General features: G+C 45.0%; 1 protein-coding gene across 3 annotated transcripts in view; it reads left to right on the forward strand.

Annotated features, from left to right (window-relative positions):
- LOC102388422 (carnosine N-methyltransferase 2) overlaps window positions 1-21,508 on the forward strand; it is a 32,159-nt gene that overhangs the window by 5,067 nt on the left and 5,584 nt on the right. For 2 of the 3 annotated variants that reach the window (XM_006018389.3, XM_014517307.2), the window contains 4 exons: window positions 5,759-5,897; window positions 8,192-8,244; window positions 18,052-18,159; window positions 18,299-18,429. In XM_006018389.3, the coding sequence (XP_006018451.1) occupies window positions 5,759-5,897; window positions 8,192-8,244; window positions 18,052-18,159; window positions 18,299-18,429 (431 nt within the window). Of the gene's footprint in view, window positions 1-4,158; window positions 4,261-5,758; window positions 5,898-8,191; window positions 8,245-18,051; window positions 18,160-18,298; window positions 18,430-21,508 lie in introns of those variants that run through there. The other variant, XM_025197557.1, reaches the window with a different exon arrangement.

Raw genomic sequence — 21,508 nt, forward strand, 5'->3', positions numbered from 1 at the left:
TGCAGAGAAATGGGCTTTGAAATCCCATGCTCCAACCTGGAGAAGAAAGAAGTGGTGGATGTCCTTGGCATTTTGGGAGAGAGGCCGTGTAAACACAGCTCATCAATAAACACAGGAGCATATGTTTACAAGGACATAGAAGAGGACAGTGATGAAAAGCAGAGTTGAGCCAAGGCCTGGACATACCACAGGAAGATCTTGCAGAATGAAAACGTTGGGCTTATGCCAGTCACTTGGCCCTTCTATAAAGAGCTTTACTGCATACTTGTCTGAGGACCTAACCTCCACCCAATGACTAAGGACACTTCCTGGGGTCCTGAGGAGGTAACATCTAAAAAAGCCCCACAGCAGGAAAGCGGACAAAGCCTCTTTGAATGAGGAGGAGAGAGATACTCACCTCCTTCCACCCAGAGACAGACTCTTCAAAATGGAGAACAGCCAGAACCAGAGCCAGTGAGAAAGGTGAAGACAGATGTAGTGAGTGTTGTGATGTTGCTTTCCCTCTCCACGTGTGCTTGCCCTCCACTCATCTATTCCTGCTCCCCCCCACCCCCCACCGCCACAGCTCCCATTTGAAAATGATAACCCCACCTGGGCACGCAGAATACAAAGTGCAAGTTCTGGTGCTGCCAGTAACTGTCTGGGCATCTGCGCCCTTTCTTTTTCATTGGTGAAGCAAACTTTCTAGGTAGAAAACAGGGCTAGTATACGAGTCTGCCCCCAAACTGATGTTTCCCTGCATGTGCAGTTCTCCTGGGCAGGCTTCCATGGACAAAGGTAATAGGTTTGTTTTTCTCCTTGAAATGCAAACATGGTCTGGCCACAAGTATCTGCCCCCAGCCAAGACACACACACACACACACACACACACACACACACACACACACACACACACACACACTGATTGGGCATTGCCTGTCCCCCTCCCTATCTAAATTGGGCCTGCCATGCCACCTGCCTCCCTGCCCCACATTGGCCTACCACATTGCCTGCTCTGCTGCCACAAGCCTGGATCAAAGCTACCATGCCCCCTTCCCTCCCCACCCTGAGCCCTGAATTTGCCCTGCCCCCCCTCCGATCCTTACTCACTGCCCTCCACAGCAACACCCAGCTCACCCCCACCACCAGTGTTGCCCTCTTGGCTGGGCTCAGCCTGGAGAGCAGTAATGGCCTGGTGGTGGCAGCAGCTGAGCAAGGAAGGTTCCCCTTCCTTGCCTGCTTCCCTGGGACAGCGACAGCACTACAGGTAAGTTGGGGGAAACAGGCGGGGGAGCCCTGAGGGGGCAAGGGGGAGCCAGGGGGGGAGTCCCAAGGGGCAGGAGAATAAGCCAGAGGGCTGGGGGGAGAAGCCCTGGGGTGTGGGAAGAGCCAAGAATGGGGAGGGAGGATTCTTACCTTGAGTTGCTCTCCTGCTATCGCTGTGGGGGGAAGATAGAGCAGCTGGGAGCGGTTTCTCCTGATACTGGAAAACTGCTCCAAACTGGTTTGGGGCTTGTGGAGCATTCACATGCGGCTGCAAAATGATCTGCCTAAAACCAGTTAGAGGTAATCCTCAGTGGAACAGGATTATCTCTGAACTGCTCAGAAGGCCTTTCGCACATATTTCCCTGCCCTGATGTGGGGACACTCCTAGTTTAAGGGCCCTTAATGCCTATTTAAGTTAACTTGTAGCACCGCACTTATTCTTCCCTTGAGGACCTTGGCTGAAGCTACTTTGTTTCTTCCACCATGGACACACTCGCATGCCATTCTGTAAGCACTTCTAGGGACACTGTTGCTTTTAAGATTGGGTCTGTGAGAAGTAGGGATGTACATATCATTTTAAAAACGTTTGTTTATTCTTTAAATGATTAACCAATGTGCAACAGCTCCCACACAGCTGCTGCTGGGCACCACTCTCAGCTCCTGGGACCCTTTGACTGGGCAGGGAGGAGGCAAGCCCAGCCAGACAACACAGCCCACATGAAGTCCTGCACTGGGAGGGACGGAGCACCAGTGAAGGAGCAGCAAATTGCTTAATTGATGAATCATTAGGCTACTGGCTCTTTTCCTCTTAGGCTGGCTAGCTATTTTGCTTTGCTTTTCAGAAGCTTTCTGGCCTGTATTTTCCCCCTTCTCACAACATCACAATGTTATTTCCCCACCCATAAGCCAGTTGTCTGGCCCCAGCAACTTTGCCCATTTCAACTTCATAGCAAAAAGTTTGGGGAAGTGTTTATAGGTATATATATCCTTCACTTTAACTATAACTAGCTCTCCATCTCCTTTTTTAATCAGTGTCCTCAGCTGATGAGTGAGTCCTCAGGAGTGTCTTTGAGAGCCCTACTCTCAATAGCAACCTCTGATGAAGAAGCAAAAGAAACATTCCAGATAGGATTTGTTAATGGGGCTATTAAACTGTACCGAATCAGCCAGGAAGCAATAGAATGAGAAGGAGTGGAGAGAACCATGACAGAGAAGAAGGATGGCCCAGCAAGAGAACATTATAAAAATACTGAAGCAGCAGACAGAAGGACTTCAGAAAATAGTGAACCATCAGGTCCAGTGCACTGCACCCTTCATTTCACCTTACCTCATGGAAAACACCATCTCTGAGAACCCTAACATTGCATTAACATCCCAGGCTTAGATGGTATGGCCACTCTTGCACATAGCACTTGAAACCAGTGGAAGAGAAAGAAAATACAAATTCACATAGATGAGTCTTTGATAAGTACCCTGCACTTCCTTCATGATTTGGTATCTCTGAAAATGAAGGCTTAATTTTCACCAGCCAGAGTGTCAGTTTGGTCTCTCTCGTCAGTTTTTTCATTTGGAGGTGTTGCATAATGTGGTCATTGAAACTAGGGTGGCCATCATAGAGGACATTCCGGTTTTCTGCTACTTTGTCCTCTATTGATAGGAAACCTGACGCCTTTATGTCCTCTATTTTTCTCTTGAAGAGCAAAATAGAGGATATAAAGGCATCCAGTTTCATATCAACAGAGGACAGAGGACAACTGGACAGTCCTCTATGATGGCCACCCTAATTGAAACACTGGGCCACCGTTGTTATGTCAGAAAAAATGCTTCTTATTGTGTTATACATTTCACTCTGCTAGCTTAAAAAAGCACAGTCACTTACATGCATAGGCATATGATAAGAAGCCCCCTAGCAACATTTTAAAATAAATTAAAAAAAATGCTGGTACAATTTATTACGCAGCTGTGATTTTTTTTTTTTAGGGTGCATCCCAATGAGTACACACATGTGGTTTGCAATGCCTCAAAGCAGTTTGAGGTCCTGCAGTGCTGATTTGCAGCCTGGCAAGTTTTTTTGACACCAGGAGATCCCAGTGTCAAAAAAAACCCTATCGCTGAAAAAAGTGGTGCATGCAGCCGCAGCCTGTACCACCAGAAAGGGAGCCAACCTAGCTCTGAGTGGCCAACTCAGCACTGCTGCTGCCTTGGGAGGCCCACAGGACCCCAGGTAAGGTGGTTGGGGCCAGCACAGGTGATGGCCCGAGCCCCCCCTACCTCACCTGGGTCACTTTGCCTTGCGCCTGAGCACATGGGCAGGGGTGTGCCCAGGGACATATTTGTGCTGCTGCTTTTTGTCCCATGGGAAATGCCTGCCCCTTCACATGTAAACTCATCAGGACTCACCCTTAGAGTCTCCTTCAGGTGCAAATCATCATAGCAGGTTCTAGTTACTATCCTTGTGTTGAGCTGCTCAGAATCCACAGACAGTTTGTCCACCTCCGCTGTCATCCCACTGGCACATCTTTTAAATATTGTACAGCATGTAGCAGCAACAATGGGATTGTCTGGCTTGCCAAGGTTAAACCAGTCATGGGACATCTCCAGTGCTCCTGAAAATGCTCAAAAGCATACTCAGCTGTCATTCTGTATTTGTTTAGATGGTAGTGAAACATTTCCTGGCTGCTGGGACAGACTGTCAATATATGGCTTCATGACTGGAGATGTCAAATTCGGATGCAATGGCTCTGCTGGCAGGAATGGCCCTCTCTGCAACTTCTTGGACAGGGAAGAGTGATGGAATATGCAGCTTCCCTGGCCTTTGTGAGAGCATGTTTCATTCCCCTCATGCCTGCTCATTTGCACCAGCTCTGAACTACATCTGGACTCAAGATTTAAGAAGGACCAACTTAGTTGCCTGGCTGGTCATGAAGAACAAGGGCACAGTCTATTCCCAAAATATAAGTAAACTTCCATAATCCAAAGGTCTTGGGAGACTTAAGAAATATCCAAATAATCAAGGTGTTGGATAAATCTAATTCTTTTTCCATATTACTTTTGGATTTAAGTGTGTTATGTTTCCTCAGAAAAGTCACTGCATTATTTTACCATGGCTTACTTGATGAAACTTAAAGTGATGTCAAAGTGATGTACATATTATTCCTGAGAGGATGGGACTGAGTCAAAATGCATTCTTGAGACCAAGTTGGTCAGTGTCCTAAGCTATAGTAAGACTTTGGTGCCCGTTGGGTAGTCTGATGAGGGTGCACCTGTCAAGTCTTCTCTCTTCAGACACCTCATACAGCTCAGCTTCACCCTGGCAATAGCCCTGTTATTAGGAGTGTGTGAAATGGGATTCAGATTTGGCCTGAATTGGGGGACAGTGATTTGATTTGTTGATTTGGATCACTGTCCTGATTTGATTTGGCAGAATTCCAAATCTGAAGATTCGATGCTGATTTGGGGAATCAGTGATTCGGCCATAGACACAGCTTTAAATGTTTTGTTTACATACTTCGAGGTACCAGGTATGGTTTGTGAATGCACATAGAGCATCCCACAGGAGCCCTGGGGGAGCGGGGGCAGCTGCATGCTCAGCGGTGGACCCAGAAGTGGACTGGAAGTACTTCTGCTTCCACTTCTGGGTCCACTGCTGAGTGCACAGGGGATTGTCCCCCACCCCCGTGCTCCCTTGGCTCGGCAATCAGCTGTGGGGGGATCCCAGGTGCTCCCCCCAGACCCAGGAGGCACAAGTCTTTGAGCTGGGGGGCAGGGTGGGGGGGTCCCCCACGCACTCCACATCAAACCCAGAAGCAGACCGGAAGTGCTCCTGGTCCACTTCTGGGTCTGCCACCAAGCGCACTGGGGACCCCCCCGTGCTCCCATGGGATGCACCATCCACCCCACCATCACAGCGTTCATAAGCCTCCTGGTAACTTGAGGTATGTAGAAAAAACATTTAACGCTGAATCTGTGTCCAAATCACTAATCTCTCTGAATAGATTCGGAGTGTTCCAATTAGATTTGGAGAGATTAAAGGGTCTCCTGATTCGATTCAGATTCAAAGATCTGGCCACTGAATTGGGCCGAATCTCCAATGAATCAAATCAGCGACTGAAGCTTGCACAGCCACACCTGTTATGTATTAAACACTGGATCCATTATATCACCACTCACCAGCGCACCCATCTTCTGCCACAGTCATGCAACATTTTAACAATAAAGAACAGCTGCTTGCAACATAAATTGGTCTCCATGTGCTGGTAGTCTTCTATTAGCTACCATGCAGTTGGTGCCTCACCCCAGTGCTACAGGAGCATCAGTTGGGTGCAGCCTACTCAGGATCTTTGGTCCTGTGACAAAAGTCAAGTACTAGAAAAGACTCATTTTCTGAGTCAAAGATTTGGGAGCTGGTGTATGAGAAGCCCAAGCCAGTATGAGAGTCACGTTCAGGTTGCAAATAATTCTTTCTGCTGCTTTGAAGCTGCTAACATGCTAACAATCTGTGTTTTCTTTCAAGAGCTATACATGATCCCTACCATGAGAAGCCTCACAGCAGAAGAATATGTACAGGCCTTTAAGTCATTCTTGGATCACTCGACTGAACATCAATGTATGGAACAGTTCATTAATAAAGAAATGCCCCAAATACTAGCCAGGTAAGAAAGATTTCCATAAGCCTGTTAAAGAGGTGAACAATTGCATTAGTGAAGTGGGATACAAATAATACTCAACAATAATTTAGAGGCCCTTGACTGCCTCCATTATCTTCATCCATTCCTATCTGTCATGTTCTTTCGTCCCCCATTCATTCACATCTATAGGTCTGACACTACATCATCTAGCCCTCTTCATCTTGGTCACCTGGGAGGCCTTCCCCCCTCCTGTACCTCAAGCAGCTGTTTCTTTCTTGTTCATATCACTTCTGTTCTTTCAATGTGGCCCTGCCCCTGTAGGTGTTGTGCTCTGATTCCCTGTGCCAAGGTTGTGTCTTTGTAGAACTGATATAATCCTTGCCAATTGATGTAACTCACTATTGGTTCTTATAGGTCATTTGTGAGTTATGGAATCATAGTGTGCACCAAAGATTTTCTGTAAAATTGTCCTTTCAAAACACTGTAGTAGTATCTTGTTTGCTTGTGAGAGAACCCAGGTTTGACTGCCAGAGATGATACATGGCCTGACTATGGTTTCATAGACTTGCACCTTAGTTTTCCTTGGGATGAGCTTGGATGGCAGGAGCTTGTGCAATGCAAAGTAGACTCCATTAAACATCTTCGAGGATCTTCTCAGGGCTGAACAAACTTTCAAGGCTTTTGACTTTTAAAATCCCTTATAGCACTTTTTAGAAAGTTCTATTAGACCCATGCTATTTCAATTAATACACTATATTACTTCTCAGCTTGTGGCATAACAAGAACTAAAATTTCATTTCCATACCCATCCCCTTTTAATTAGATGATTTTCCCAGGGTCAGAGCCTCAGTTTAACCATTTCCCTAAACCCTCTTTATTTACATTTTCAGTGGTCAGACAGTTTGGAAAACCCAAACTCACCTTCAAGTGTTTTTAAGAGAAGAAAGCCAATTACCTTCACTCCTCATTGTCTATTACTAAGCTTTTCAGAGAGTATTACATGGCTTTTCTCTTAGTATGTCATGGATTTCTCACTAATACATAGGCTAGTGAGGAAGGGAAAGCTGACCTTTTCTGCAGCTCAAAGAAGAGCAGCACAATTCCCTCCTTACTGCTGCCTCTGTTGCTTTCAAAATTTGCAGATCATTGCACAGTTGGCTTTCCCAACAGTAATCAATGTTTTTTGAGTTCTATTGTGGGAGAGTGACGGCAAGAGAGAACAGTGCTGTTTTATTTATATGGCCTTTTTAGGTGCCAAGAAATGTCACTGTCCAGAAATTCCAGTTGATTGCAAATGGAAACTAGCAGCCCTTAATGGCAGAACCCACAAGGGTTGAGCAGAGGGGGAACAGCCATCCAGAATCAGCAGAATAGCTTGAGAGAGGAAGAAAAAGGATACTGGACTCCTCTTCCCAAAGAGGGGAACAGTGGGATGTGCCGATGAATGTTCTGAAGGTGGTGAAAGATTCTAGAAATGGACAAGACTAGACAGAGGGGAGTGCACAAGCTAGTGTTGTAGCCCTGGATGAGGTGGGTTAAATCCTGAGATGGTTTATGTATGAGGGAAGGGCTAAAGATGGTACCAGGTGCATTAGTGGCTTGGAGGGAGAGTCAGGATATATACAAAGGCTGGGTAGGTGGGCAGAAAAGTGTGGAGTTTGAGTGAGAAGGGCTGGTTATAACCGATCAAGGGGAAAAGGTGGAAAGGGAGAAGAAGGTTGAGAAATCTTGGGTCTGAATGTGAAGGGTTTGGGGTGCACAGCCTGCTATATGACCCCAGAATATCACACAAGAAATTGTCATTAGACTTCCCTTCAATGACTACAAGTCATGGTAGTGGTGACTTTTCACAGGAAGGATCTTTTACGGGAACTGAACTGTTGTGCTCTAGTCTAGATGTAAATTGCCAGTGGCATCAATTACTTGATAACTCTAGTCTAGGGGCACTTTACTGCACTAGATTCTGGCACATCACTCCCCTTGGCTGTAAAAATATTTTTCATTGAATGCAAATGAATGACATTTAATATAGTAGCCAACTGCCAACTGTACTTCTCTACTTTGAAATATGAGTCAGCTGTTGGTATCAAGCATATTCATGCCGTGCGGTATAGTACAGGCACAGCTGTGAGGAGACAGTCACATTTCTAGGTCAGTTTAGGTGACAAGCTTCAATGAATTCTGCAAAAAATATACTAAATCCTGGGATATTTTGTTTCTGCATTAGCACCAGTACCATGTACTTTAATAGATTTAACGCAGAGAATTGGTCTTAACATTATGATTGATTAATGTAATGTATGCATTTATCATTTCAGTCTTGGAAATGGAAAATCCACTATAAATGTTCTGGGAGTTGGAAGTGGCACAGGTAAGATGTTTAAAGCTAATAACAAAACTAATGTACTATACTTGTGTTTCTATTTTAAGGTACTGGTACGTTATAGAAAGTGCTCTCAACACTTTTTTAAAAAATGAAGAAAACTATGGAAACTATTTGAATATGTCGAATTTACAGTGAAATAGAAAGTGAAGGAAATGGGGACCTGAATCAACAGTTAAAATAGCCTTTCTTCTTTAAACACCTGGATTCAGATCCCTATTTATCTAACAAATGAGAAAATGTGTTGACTTTAGTTCTGGTTCTAGCTGTACATGTTTAAAAAAATGCAGTTGATTAAGGGTACAGTTTTTATGAACATTTCAAAATTTATTTTTCATTGAAAAATGGACTGTAGTGGAAAATGTTTTTGGAGCAAAACTTCATTTCTAATGATTTAAAAAAATATTATTTTGGAAAACATGAATTTTTGGTATTTTTAGATATTTTTATTTTTAAAAACTCCGGAGAAATGTCCAGATTTATTTTTCCCTCTAGCAAAGTGAGGAGAAAATTAAACAAACTGAGAAAAGTTTGTTTTCAGAATCATAATTTTAATTTTAGAAATAACACCTTCAATTGTAAGCATTAAATACTTGCTTTCAAGACTTCCACCTTGAAACCTGACACTTTCTCTTAGTTTTTACTTGCTCCCTTGAATTAGAGAAGGTAACAGAGTACATATTTGAGGCTTTGTTTTTTCACAAATTGAGAAAATGTCTGAGAAAGTAGAGGGAAAAATGCACTATAAATCTTTTTGGGGGGTGGGAGCGGCGCAAATCTAAAAAATAAACTCTCCTATGATTTCTTAGTGTTTAATGAAGTTTCAAAAGGAAAAACTATTATTACCTGATGGGAACATTTCTAATGAGGATTTTTTTTTTCTGTGAAAAATTCTGTAAGGAAAATGTCCATTATCGGGACAGCTGTTTTATGAAATGCCTTTACAATTTGGCATGACTAGCACTCCACTCAAGACTGGCTGGGGACTGGAAAGCAGAGGTTCTCCTGCTGTGGGTGCAGCGTTGATGGAAAGATTAATTATGAGCTCTGACCTTTTCATGATAGGAATCTTATGTCATGAATACCAAAAAAGTGAGTTTAGCAGACTAGGTTATTAATGGAGACTGGTTACCTACTCACTATCCTTGATGGCTGGTGGTGACCCAGATCAAGTTTTTTCAGTCAGGCAGTGTTTTTTCACAGTTGGAACAGCTATCAGCAATTAACAGTAAATTCCTGATTTCTGATATGTTTGAGTTATCAGAATGGCCTCTTCTATTCGAACTTTACTCCTGCTGCATGAATATTTTCCTGAATTGATTGGAGTTGATGTGTAGTACCTGATTCCTTCCAGTAAATTTAAACAGCTAGATTTATACAAGACTGGGAAGTGAATGAGACCTGGAAAATCACATCTAACAGTCACTGAATGTGTCACTGTTCATATTGGTAGTGACATGGCTGTCTCTGCCACACCTCCTTGCAACTTCCTAATCTTGAAGACTGATCATTTAAAGGCTGAAATGTTCAGGAGTCTTATGGGGAGGTTAAAGCACATTAAAAATGGCCGTCTGATCTAATTTAGTTTGCCCAGGTGCAGATGTTACACATAATCAATCTAAAACCCTGACAGAACAGACTGGTCTACAGAACGGCAGAACCTGGTCTAAGATAAACTTGGATCAATGTACACTCAAAGTTCACTGGTCTCGGTTAGACCGGTGAATGGAACTTCTGTACAGTTACCTGCACAGCCCCAGGGCTGGGAAAGCCCAGCCATTGGCCCCAGCTCCAGGCTGTGCTTTTCCTACCGTCCCCCTGGCATCAGCCTATTTTTAGCCCCATGACTCCTCATCCCCACCTGTGAAGCAGTCCCACCCCTCAGGCTCCTAAACCCCCTATCCTGCAAGCTGCTTCAGGTGCTAACTTTATCAGCATTCACCACTGCTGGAAACTAAGGAAGTAAGTATCAGTGGGGGAAGGAGCAGAAGGATGGGGTGGACCAGGGGGCTAAAAATAGCCCCAAGACTCCCTGTGGACCCCCCCAATCCCTCCTGCAGACCCTGCCAGGCCCTACATCCCCCATGGAACCTATTTGCACCCCTTTCCCTCTTGCAGATTCTGTCTGCCTTCCCATCCCCTACAGACACCACCTGACCCACTAATATCCTGATGCCTCCTGTGGATGCTGACTGCCCCTGCTCCCCTGATCCCGCCTGCCCTGACTGCTCCAATCCCTCCTGGGGTCGCCATCCACCGCCCATCCCCCAATCCCTCCTGCAGATGCTACCTGCTCCCCATATCCCCCCAATCCCTCCCACAGATTGAACTACTTGAACCCTCAATTCCCCATTGAGCCTACTTGCACCCCCCCATCCTCCAACCCCCACCCCCCAGCTAGCCCTGCCCATCCTGATGTACCTTAGATTGGGTAGTCATTTTTAATGTGATCTAATTTCCCCCTAATCCCCCAAATGTCTGTGCTTAGCCAACAAGAAGAATAGGGAACTGATTATAACTAGGATGAAACAGTCTGAGACGAAGAGATGAAGGAACACCCTGTAAAGCAAGGAGAATGAAGACACCAAAATGGAAAAGAATAGAACACAGACAATTAAAGCAAGTTTCAGGTGTGATTACATAGTTTCCGAATCAAAATCAAATCACAGTGGAACCTAGAACTGGCCTCACTCACTGAACAGCTAAAAATACTTTAAAGAATGGCAAACAGCTTCCATTTGTGGCTTTTTCTGTTGGTTGTGGGGATATACATGATTACAAAACTGCACAGTAAATAAGCAGCATTCATCAGCCTGCAACATCTGAGAAGCATTCTGCTCATGTTTACAGAAGCAGTGCTACACATTTCATAAGACATTTTTGACCAATCCTGAGCCATGCCCTGGCCAGAATACAGCAATCCTCATCTCTCTTCCTCATCAATGAACTCAGGTCAGAATACAGTCTGAACCCTAGCGTACTTGGTCTCAGGTCACATTTGTAATCAACATATTCTTCACCTCAAGTGTAGCTCTGGAGTTACATGTGAGCCAAGACATTAGTCAGGATTGGTATATGCAGCAGGCTGGCCTGTATCTGTGTCTATATGTATTTATAGTATATATCAACATACAATAGTATCTACCATAGACACAACTGTCATTACCTAGAATGTCTCTGCTTCACTTGCATGCACTTCTCTCCCAGGGACCAGATTCTTTCGGAGTTCCTTGGGTCCATGCCTGCACCCTAGGGGTACATCTAGATGAGCATGCACATGCCTGTTGTGGCATTTCAAACCAGTTTGGCATGCTGAGAACAACAAAAATTTCCCCGTGCTGCATATTTGCAGCACGGGCTCTAAATTTGATACCTGGAAATCCAGGTATCAAAAAAAAACCCCAAAACAAAAAAACCCCACCCCAGAAAAAAGCAGCACAGAGCATGGTTCTGCAGTGTGCCCTGAGGCAGGCTGGGGCTCAGACCTCTAGAGACACTCTGGCATCCAGCCAGAGCATCTCTATGGTGCTCCTGCTGTCCTAGCATGCTGCATTAGCGTGCAGGGCAAACAGAAGTAGAGCAAGGCTGTGATGTAAGCCAACCCCAGGCACTGTCCCAGGTAAGTCAGAACTGGCCACAGGGGGGACTGTGTGGTTTCTGGGGGGGTTTGTGGGTGTGAGGTGTGTGGGTGGGTATGGTTGGGTTTGTGGGTATGGGGAGAGGCAGGGTGTGTGTGGGCGGGGAATGTGGGGTGTTTGGGGAGGTTTGAGGGGGAGCTGCTATATGCCCATTTCCCTCCACCCCCTGCAGACACAGCTCCCAGTGCTGGCAGCAGCAGCCAGTCAGGCCATGCTCACTAAAGTGCTGACCTGAGGTCTGTGCAGGGAGAATAGGCCTGCCCCGCTAGTGCATCTTTGGACACTCAGTGTGCTAATGGGGTGGTTTCAGTTGGACTGGGCCCATTTTCCCTGCATGAACCATGGATTAGGCAGTGCTGCAGTGGGCATGGCCTGGCTGGCTGCTGCTGCCAGTGCTGGGAGCTGTGCCCCACCAGGGGTGGGGGGAGTGGGCATGTGGCGGTCCCCCCCTCAAGCCCCACACTTTCCCTCACACCCACCCACACACCCCACACCACCCACATCCCCCCCACACACCAACACACTCCACATTCCCCCCACCCCGCTCCTGCAAACCTGGATCTGACTGTAAAATTTTTAGTATATTCACTCTCGGAACACCACAGGGCACCACTGTTATTCTGATATTACATGGGAAGATTAAGGCACAGGGAGTGCATGTATGGACACATGAATGCTTGGACCCCTGTCAAAAGGGGAGTATTTTAAGAATTGCAGCAGCTGATAGGTTCTAATTGTTATGTGTGATCTGAGAATGATTCAAATGAAGACAGCCTTCTCCACTTCTCCATCTAGGGTTAAAGTTGCACCAGACTTGCTGTATCTCCGTCATGACTGACTCCAGACAAGTTGTAACAATCAGCTTCAAGCCCATCCATGAACACTAGGGAAGACATGTTTCAGATTTCTAGGCATATAGCCTTTCATAGATTCATAGATTGTAGAGTCAGAAGGGGCCACAAAGGATCACCGTGTCTGACCCCCTGCCCCTGGCAGGAAAGAGGACCGAGGTCCGATGACCCCAGCCAGGTGTCTAGCAAGCCTCCTCTTGAAGACCTCCAAGTTAGGTGATAGTACCTTCTTTTGGAAGCTAATACCAGATTCTGGCCACCCTTACTGTAAAAAAAATCTTCCTAATGTCTAACCTGAATCTACTCTTCACTAGTTTGCACCCATTATTCCTAGTTACTCCTAGGGGTGCTCTGGTAAATAGCACATCTCTAATTCCCTGTTGTCCTCTCTTGATAAACTTATAGGTGACTACAAGGTCTCCCCTCAGCCATCTCTTGTGAAGGCTGAAGAGATCCAGATCCCTCAACCTCCCCTCATAGGGTCTTTCACGGAGGCCAGTAATCATGTGAGTGGCCCTCCTCTGAACCCTCTCCAGATTCTCCATGTCCCTTTGACGTGCGGTGCCCAAAACTGGACACAATACTCCAACTGCAGCCTGACCAATGCCACATAGAAGGGGAGCATCACCTCCCTCAATCTGTTGGTCATGCATCTGCTAATGCACAACAAGGTGCAATTGGCCTTGCTGATGGCTTCATTACACTGCCAGCTCATGTTCATCTTGGAGTTAACTATGACTCCAAGATCCTTCTCAGCCACTGAGCTGCTGAGGAGGTCATCCCCCAAACTATAGGTGTGCTGGGGATTCCTCCTCCCTAGGTGGAGTACCTTGCATTTATCTTTGTTGAATTGTATCCTATTTCATTCTGCCCATTGGTCCAACCTGTCCAGATGGGCCTGTATCCACTCCCTGCTCTCCGGTGTGTTAACTTTGCCCCATAACTTGGTATCATCTGTGAACTTGGAGAGGTTGCTGTCCACACCCTCATCCAAATTGCTGATGAAGATATTAAATAACACTGGTCCAAACTGAACCCTGTGGAACCCCACTGCCTACCTCCTTCCAGGCTGAGAATGACCCATCCACCACCACTCTCTGGGTGCAGTCCCTAAGCCAGTTGGCCACCCACCTGACTGTGTAAGCATCTACTCCACAGCCTGATAGCTTCCCTATGAGAATAGGATTGAAGACTGTGTCGAAGGCCTTCTTAAAGTTCAGGTAGATGACATCAGCCTCAGCTTCTGTGTCAAGGCAGTGTGTGACCTGGTCATAAAAGGCTATAAGTTTTGTCAGGCAGGATCTACCTGTGATGAACCTGTGCTAGTTTACTTTCAGCATCAATTCCCCTGCTGGGCCTTCACAAATGTGCTCTTTGATGATTTTTTCCAGTATTTTCCCAAGGATAGAGATAAGACTGACTGGCCTAAAGTTACCCAGCTCATCCCTGCTCCCCTTCTTAAAAATGGGCACCACATTGGCCCTTTTCCAGTCCTCAGGAACCTGGCCAGAGCACCATAAGTACTCAAACAGCCATGCCAGTGGCTCAGCTATGACACTGGCCAATTCCTCCAGCACCTGCAGATGGAGGTTATCTGGGCTGGCTGACTTGTACCCATCCAGCCCCTCCAAGTGCTCCTTAATTAAGTTGGCACTAACCTTTGGCAGTCTGGTGCCTTTTGGAGATCTGTCTATGTTCAAGGTGGGGGGACTGTCTTAGTCAGTACTTAGGAATACTGAAGCAAAGAACTCATTGAAGAGCTCCGCCTTTTTCCTTATGTCAACCACCAACTGTCCTGATTTGTCCTGCAGGGGCCCTATGTTACTCTGTGCCTTCCTTTTGCTCACTGTATATCTGTAGAAGGATTTTTTCTTGTCCTTAATTGTTGTAGCCAACCTAAGCTCCAGTCCTGCCTTGGCCTGCCTAACTGATTCCCTGCAATAACGTGCCAGGGAGATATATTCCTCGTTGGTGACTCCCCCTGCTTCCACTGCCTATACATCTCTTTCTTTTCCCCACAGTCTTTCCTGGAGTTCCCTGTTCAGCCAAGGAGGTTTTTTTATCCCCTTACCCTCTTTCCTGTGTAAGGGGATAGACTCCTTTTGTGCCCCAAGAATCACTCCCTTGAGAAACCTCCACCCTCCTGGACCCCCATTTGCTCTATGCTCTTGAGTTCTGCCACCTCACTAACTAGCCTTCTAAGTTTACTAAAGTTGACCCTTCTGAAGTCTAACATTTTAGCCTCACTGGATATTTTTCCCACCCTTCACTGGATAGTGAATTCTATCAAGTGATGGTCACTATCTCCCAGGTTACTGTGTACTCGCAGGTTCCCCACAAGATCATCACCTGTTGCTAAGATGAGGTCTAGCAAGGCAGTACCCTTGGTGGGACTGGACACCACCTGGGTTAGGTGGAGGTCCTGCACACAGTATAAGAACCTACATGAGCGGTTTGTTTTGGCTGTCTGCTCCTCCTACCAGATGTCCAGGTAACTTAGATCCCCCATGACCACCACCTCCCTTGCCTGAATGGCCTCTGAGAGCTGCCTGGAGAATATCTCGTCTAGCTCATCATCCTGATGAGGAGGTCTGTAGTAGACCCCCACTACCAGGTCCTTTTCCCCTGGCCTTCTGCACTTACGTAATTCAGCTGCCAGATTTCAGTCATTTTCCTTGAAAAGTAATAAAAATCCATATCCCTTCCAGTCAGACCCCACATACATGTAATAGACATAGTACCACAAGAAGTTTTCATACTGATAAACTGGTGGAAAGACTCTCTGCACATGGAACACTATTTTCTGTACTCTTACTTGCCAACCCTCTGGTGACTGATGCCACCACAGAGGGATGGGGTGGCTCTTCTGGATTAATTTTAAGTATTGTCACTGGAGGAGCCTTTAGAATCTCATTTGCATATGAACTGCTTAGAGCTATCTGCCTGGCATGCCAGAGTTTTCTGCTTCTTCAGGGGTCAGTAACTCAAATGCCAAAGTATACCACCACAGTGATGCCCTATGTCAATAGAGATCATTTCCACCATGCTTGGAAGTCAAATTAGTACCTTTTTAGTCAAGTCACACCAGAACACATTATGTTCTTGACCTTCAAAACACCTTGACAGTGGTGATCAGTAGGAAGTTTTCTGAGAACTATGAATTCTAAAGGCACAGACTTACAGACTATCTTTTTTGCAAGTTTGGATCCCAAAGGAACACGTGCTTCCAACAGATAAGAAAAATAATTGTCACATAGTCTTCTCCAGAGGAGGTACAAACCCAGGATTACTCTCAGAACTTTTTTTCCTTGAATGCTAGTGTTGTTGGGTGCCATTTGATCAATCTCCATGACATCCAAGGTCTTCAGGAGACTGAAACAGATTGCATATGATTATGATAGCTCCAGATCAGTGGTTTTCAACCTGTGGTCTGCAGACCCCTGGGGATCCACAGACTATGTCTAAGGAGGTCTGCAGAAGATGACTATGATCAATCAATCACACTTACAATTCAAAGGAGGTCTGTACCTCCACTCAAAATTTCCAAAGGGGTCCACACGTCCATTAGAAAATATTTAGGGGTCTGCAAATGAAAAGAGTTTGAAAACTACTGCGCTAGATGGACTAGTCTTCTCCGGTATTTAGGCTTGAAACACAGCCGCAAGTCACCATACAATCTTTAGAGCCAGGGTCATATCACGTACCTATACCCAATTATGTGGGTGCTAAACAAAAGAGGTGTTTTGTTTGAGCATCCCAGCACTATGTCTCCCTTAATATCACCAGTCTTAATAATACTGGTATACATGTCTCCAGATGATCCAGACTTCCCAGCGATGCCAGAAGAATTCATCAAGCAAGAACACCACAAGTAGTCCAATCACTTGAAGAAGAAAAAAAGATTGATTACCATACAATCCTGATGAACAATAATTGTTGTTCATCAAAATACCACATTTGCGTGTGTACAACATGCCCCAGAATATAATACACACTTTGTTTTTGAAAGGCAGCATGAGGAAAAAAGGATTTTTCTAGAGAGGTGGCTGCATAGGACAGGGAAAGAGCCTAATCATTTGCTGACTCATTCTTCCTTTCCTGCTTAACTAAAGCTGTAACCCTAGCTGCCACTGAAGACTGGTCTCCATGGGTAGATCTATGGTTTTGAATAGATTTGTGGTTTTGAAAGAGTCTCGAGATCTGTGAAATGGGAGAAAAGAGATGAGAAATAGCTAGCAGACTTAAAAATGTTCCTAAGAAAGGTTAGCTTGATTAGTGGAAGATAGAGACCATTAAAAATGAAAGGCAATTGTTAACACCTGTGGAGTGAAAAACAATTAGACATAAAGTCAATTGACTCCTTCAACTGCCTGAATAGTAATGCCACAACTGTTGCACTTTAGACCAGGAGTCAAAGCAGGGTGCACCTATCTTGGATAGTAATAGCTTCTTGCTTAATATGTGCCAAATTGGGGGGAGGGAGGGAGGCTGATTTTGGGGGGAAAGGTGTGTATTATATGCATGCAACAAAATATGACACATTGTTCACACAATTCTACAATCCAGTCACCTTCCCTGCTATTAGAGTCCAACACTTCTGGCAAAAGAACTGAAGGGTGGCTTATCCCACTCTTGCCCTTGTGTTGTCATTTTGGATGATGTGAAATCACATAGGTATCATGTGCAGCCCCAGTGGAATCTACTGACCAGAAACTTCTGTAGAACTTGTGTGGACAACACATTTGAAAGAACCAGTTACCCTAGGATAAATAATCACTCCTTTGTCCAGCTTGCTTAAAATTAAGCCGATACCTAACATTGTTTATTTATCCTAATTACTTTGATTGGTTTGCCATGTAACCAAGTAAGTACCACCTTTAGTAGGTCCCATTATTGCTTAGCTTTCATTGTTTCTATGTCCCATTATTCCTTGTTCTGTTACATTTTTCTGTTTATACTATGCAAACTGCTTGTATGGGGACAGTGGTACTGGGATTTCATAGATTTCATAGACATTAGGGCTGGAAGGCACCTCGGAAGATCATTGAGTCCAGCCCCCTGTCCCAGGGGCAGGAAGTCAGCTGGGGTCATAGGATCCCAGCAAGATAAGCATCCAAATTTCTCTTGAAGGTGTTCAGTGTCAGTGCTTGAACCACCTACTAGATTATTACCGTAACTAGATTATATTTTACTGTAAAAAAATTAGAAAAGGCATGATTTTAATCAGATGATGTAATAGCTGACTGCTTCATAATGGACTTCTTTTTTGATATTTTAAAAGTATTTACTACGTATTTATTGTCTAGGTGAACAGGACTTGAAAATGATCAAGATAATGCAGGCACAGCACCCAGGAGTCTTGATTAATAATGAAGTCATAGAACCCAATCCACAGCATGCTGCATCATACAAAGGTATGGCACACATTGTTAAGGCAAGAGGATGCCTGTGTTTTGATACAAGGTAGATACGAATATTAACCTAGGTGGTTTGGGGTTTGTTTTTTTTTTGGTGAAATTCATGTTCGTTTGTTTTTTTTTACTTTATAAACAGCATTAATTAATAAATCTCCTGATCTTCAGAATGTCTCATTTATTTGGCACCAGATAACTTCCACTGAGTATGAACAGCAAGTGAAAGAGAAAAATGCACCAAAGAAATTTGACTTCATACATATGATTCAGGTAAAGAAATATTATTGTAATATGATTTTTGTGGTTATAAAACCTTCTGTTGAGACAGGACCTCATGTCAGAAGGTTCTGAGCACTGAGGGGCACATCCTGATCTCCCCCCCGCACACTTTATAGACATTTTTATAACGTGACAGATTTTGTTTGATTCAAGCCCAGCCTGAGTGTGTTATATCCAAAAGTCATTACTACCAGGCTTTTGGGCTTTTCAGTGGCCTATCTGAAAGAACATGGTGATTACAATCAGGTCCCAGTGGGCACATGTCCTCAGCAGAAAATCACAACAAACTGGCACTAATCTCTGCAGAAGTTAATGATGTAGTGGGAATAGAAAATGAACATATTCTCTCTCAGAGATTTTCCCCTAGGTCAATACTGAGGGCTGCCTTAAAGCTCTGCTCTTGGTGATGAGCTAAAATCCGTTGTCCCCAAACCTGCCATTGAATCTAATCACTGTGGTGCCTGAACATCAGTTTTATCATCCTCTTTTGCTGATGTCACTGCACAGTCCTTGGAAATGGGGACGATTTGTGCAAGGTAATAACTATCAATTGTATTCCGCAAGAGAGAATTACTTGCTGAAATGATCACTATATATCACCAGGTACATTCTCACATGCTTGGAAAAAGTCATACCATCATCTTCATTTTACTGCAGGATGCCTTGATTTTTATATTGTGGTTGCTGTGGAGAGTGTAGAACTGGGTAACAATTACTACATGGCATTCATACATACTGAGTACCCAGCAGCCAGTTTGGAGTGTGAGCAAGCATTCTTGCTCTGTGTGGCATCCTGATTTTTAAGCAGCATGGCTTTGATTAATAGGGTGTTTTACCCTGTTTCCCTTGTTCTGCAGGCTTATTGAACTGCATACTAACTCTCTATGCATTATGTAGATGACCTTGGGATATAACCATCTCTCTTTGAAAGTGGCATTAGAAATCACATCAATCCTATTTCTTATGATTTTTTTATTATTCGCATTGCAGTAACATTCAAAATGGTATTCAATTAGGCATAAAGGATACAGAAAAATATGCAGTGTTAACTCCAAAATATTTACCTTCTGTAAGTGACAAAAAAACTCATAATAAGACTAAGAGTTACCACTCTGGAATAGACCTGTGCTCCATCTAGTCTACAGTCATTTCTCTGACAATTCCCAGTAAAGACTTGGCAGGAGAAGATGCAAGACCCCTTGTAATAAGACCACCAGTAAGCTCTGTGCAAACCTGTAACAGTTCCTGCCATTACTAATTAATTGTAATTAAAAATAAAATGCAACAAGTGAGAGAAAAAAGTAATGTTAGTCTAGATTCCATTAAATTGGAGCACAGGGGAACATCTGCAGCCAGCCAAGGGAATACTGCTCAGAGCGAGCTGGCTACAAGAAGGCAGGCAATTAGATACCAAAGGGCAGGAGTGCCTAGTGCAGGAGTAGCTCTGCTGCCACAAGACAATAGGGCAGTGCCTAACTGGGCAACAAGGAAGCAGCAGTAGCAGTAATCATAAGCTCCCTTGGAAACTGGATGGCAGGTCCTAATGAGCAATCCCTGCAGGTGGTGGGGAGAGTCACTTGACCTGCAGGGGCAAGGCTTAGGAAGTACAAAAGCCCAGGACTTGAGTTAGGTGGCCAGGGAAGGAGCTCTGCCCTGAAAGGACTCTACAGTAGTGACTGGCTCAGGCTGCTTGCCCTGAGGATGGCAAGCTGCCCAGAGAAGGAGCTCTGTACTCAAGGAACCATAGCTGAGAGATATACTGGGAGCTGTCTGCCATGAAGACCACAAGTAAGGAATTAAAGGCTTACTGGGGTAGGTTCCTGATATAGCCAGTAGGCTTACAGGTTGTGTGGTGGCCAGGGTGCTTACATTTTGGGTATATTTATAACCAGAGGACAGGATGGCACTGATAGGGGAGGTTAGGAGGTCCTAGTGGTGCCAGAGTGGCATGTGACTGTGTTGGGGAGCCCCGCTAGGGGCCAGGGCCCAAAACACAGAATAGGTTCTGGTCAGGGGAAGCAAGCCTAGAGGAGAGTGAGAGACTGAAGCACAGTGACCCAAGGGGCAAGCCCATGTGGGGCAAGGACTGTGGCTAGTGGCCTGTAGCTCAGAGGGGCAGAACCCCAGCTTGACAGAGGTGAGAACTGGTGCCAGGAGCCCATAGCTTAAAGTGGATGAGAATAAACAGGGCTAGGGAGCCCACAACCCAAGGGGTTAGAACTAGAGCCTGGGGCCCATAGCCCAGAAGTAGACAGAAAAATAACAGCTTGAGCGCTAGGATGGGCAGCGACTGAGGCCCAGAGGCAGAGACTGAGAAAAGGCAAGGAGGCCTGAATGGACTGGAACAGAGATTGGGGGCTGAGTGCCCAATGATGAGTGATTGGTAATACCTGGGGGGGTAGGGGCATGGTTGTAGGGAAGGATGGAGGTCATAAAAAGCCCATACAGCATCTGGTGTCCTGTGGGGTATGTACAGGCCAGGAGGGGTCATCTAGCATAAGGATAGATTGTGATCCAAGTGAGATATGCTGGCCAGAAGACAGGCCAAGGCTTACTCTGAGACCCTTGGGCAGCCTCCCTTTCCAAATCTATTAAGAACACTGAGGCCTGTCAGGTGAGAGCAAAGGGAGGGTAGCTTAGAGGCAGAGTTAAACAGGAGTCATTTGGTCACCTGGGGGTGCCATGACCACCTTTGGGAACCCGGCCCTGTTACAGGGATCTGCAGGAGAGCCATTTAAAATTTTTCACTGGAAACTTTTAAAAAGATGGTTTGGTTATTATAAAACTTATGCATTTGGGTTTTTTTTTAATCTGCTTTTGTTGAAACCAAAAGTTTTATTTTATCTGTTCTCAAATCTATTTCTTTTTCTTTCTTCTTACCCCTTCTTTTGAATTAATAGGATCATAGCAAGGGGCCTCACAAGGTCATCTAGTCCAGCAGATGGTCATCTAGTCACCTGGTCATCTAATCCAGGCTCATCCCAGGCTAAAACATTCCAGCAAGTGTCTGTCCAATGTGCTCTTGAAAATTTGAAAGGATGGAGAATATCATTATGGTCTCTAACTCTTC

This window comes from Alligator sinensis, unplaced genomic scaffold, assembly GCF_000455745.1.
Source record: "Alligator sinensis unplaced genomic scaffold, ASM45574v1 scaffold277_1, whole genome shotgun sequence".
Taxonomy (NCBI): Eukaryota; Metazoa; Chordata; order Crocodylia; family Alligatoridae; genus Alligator; species Alligator sinensis.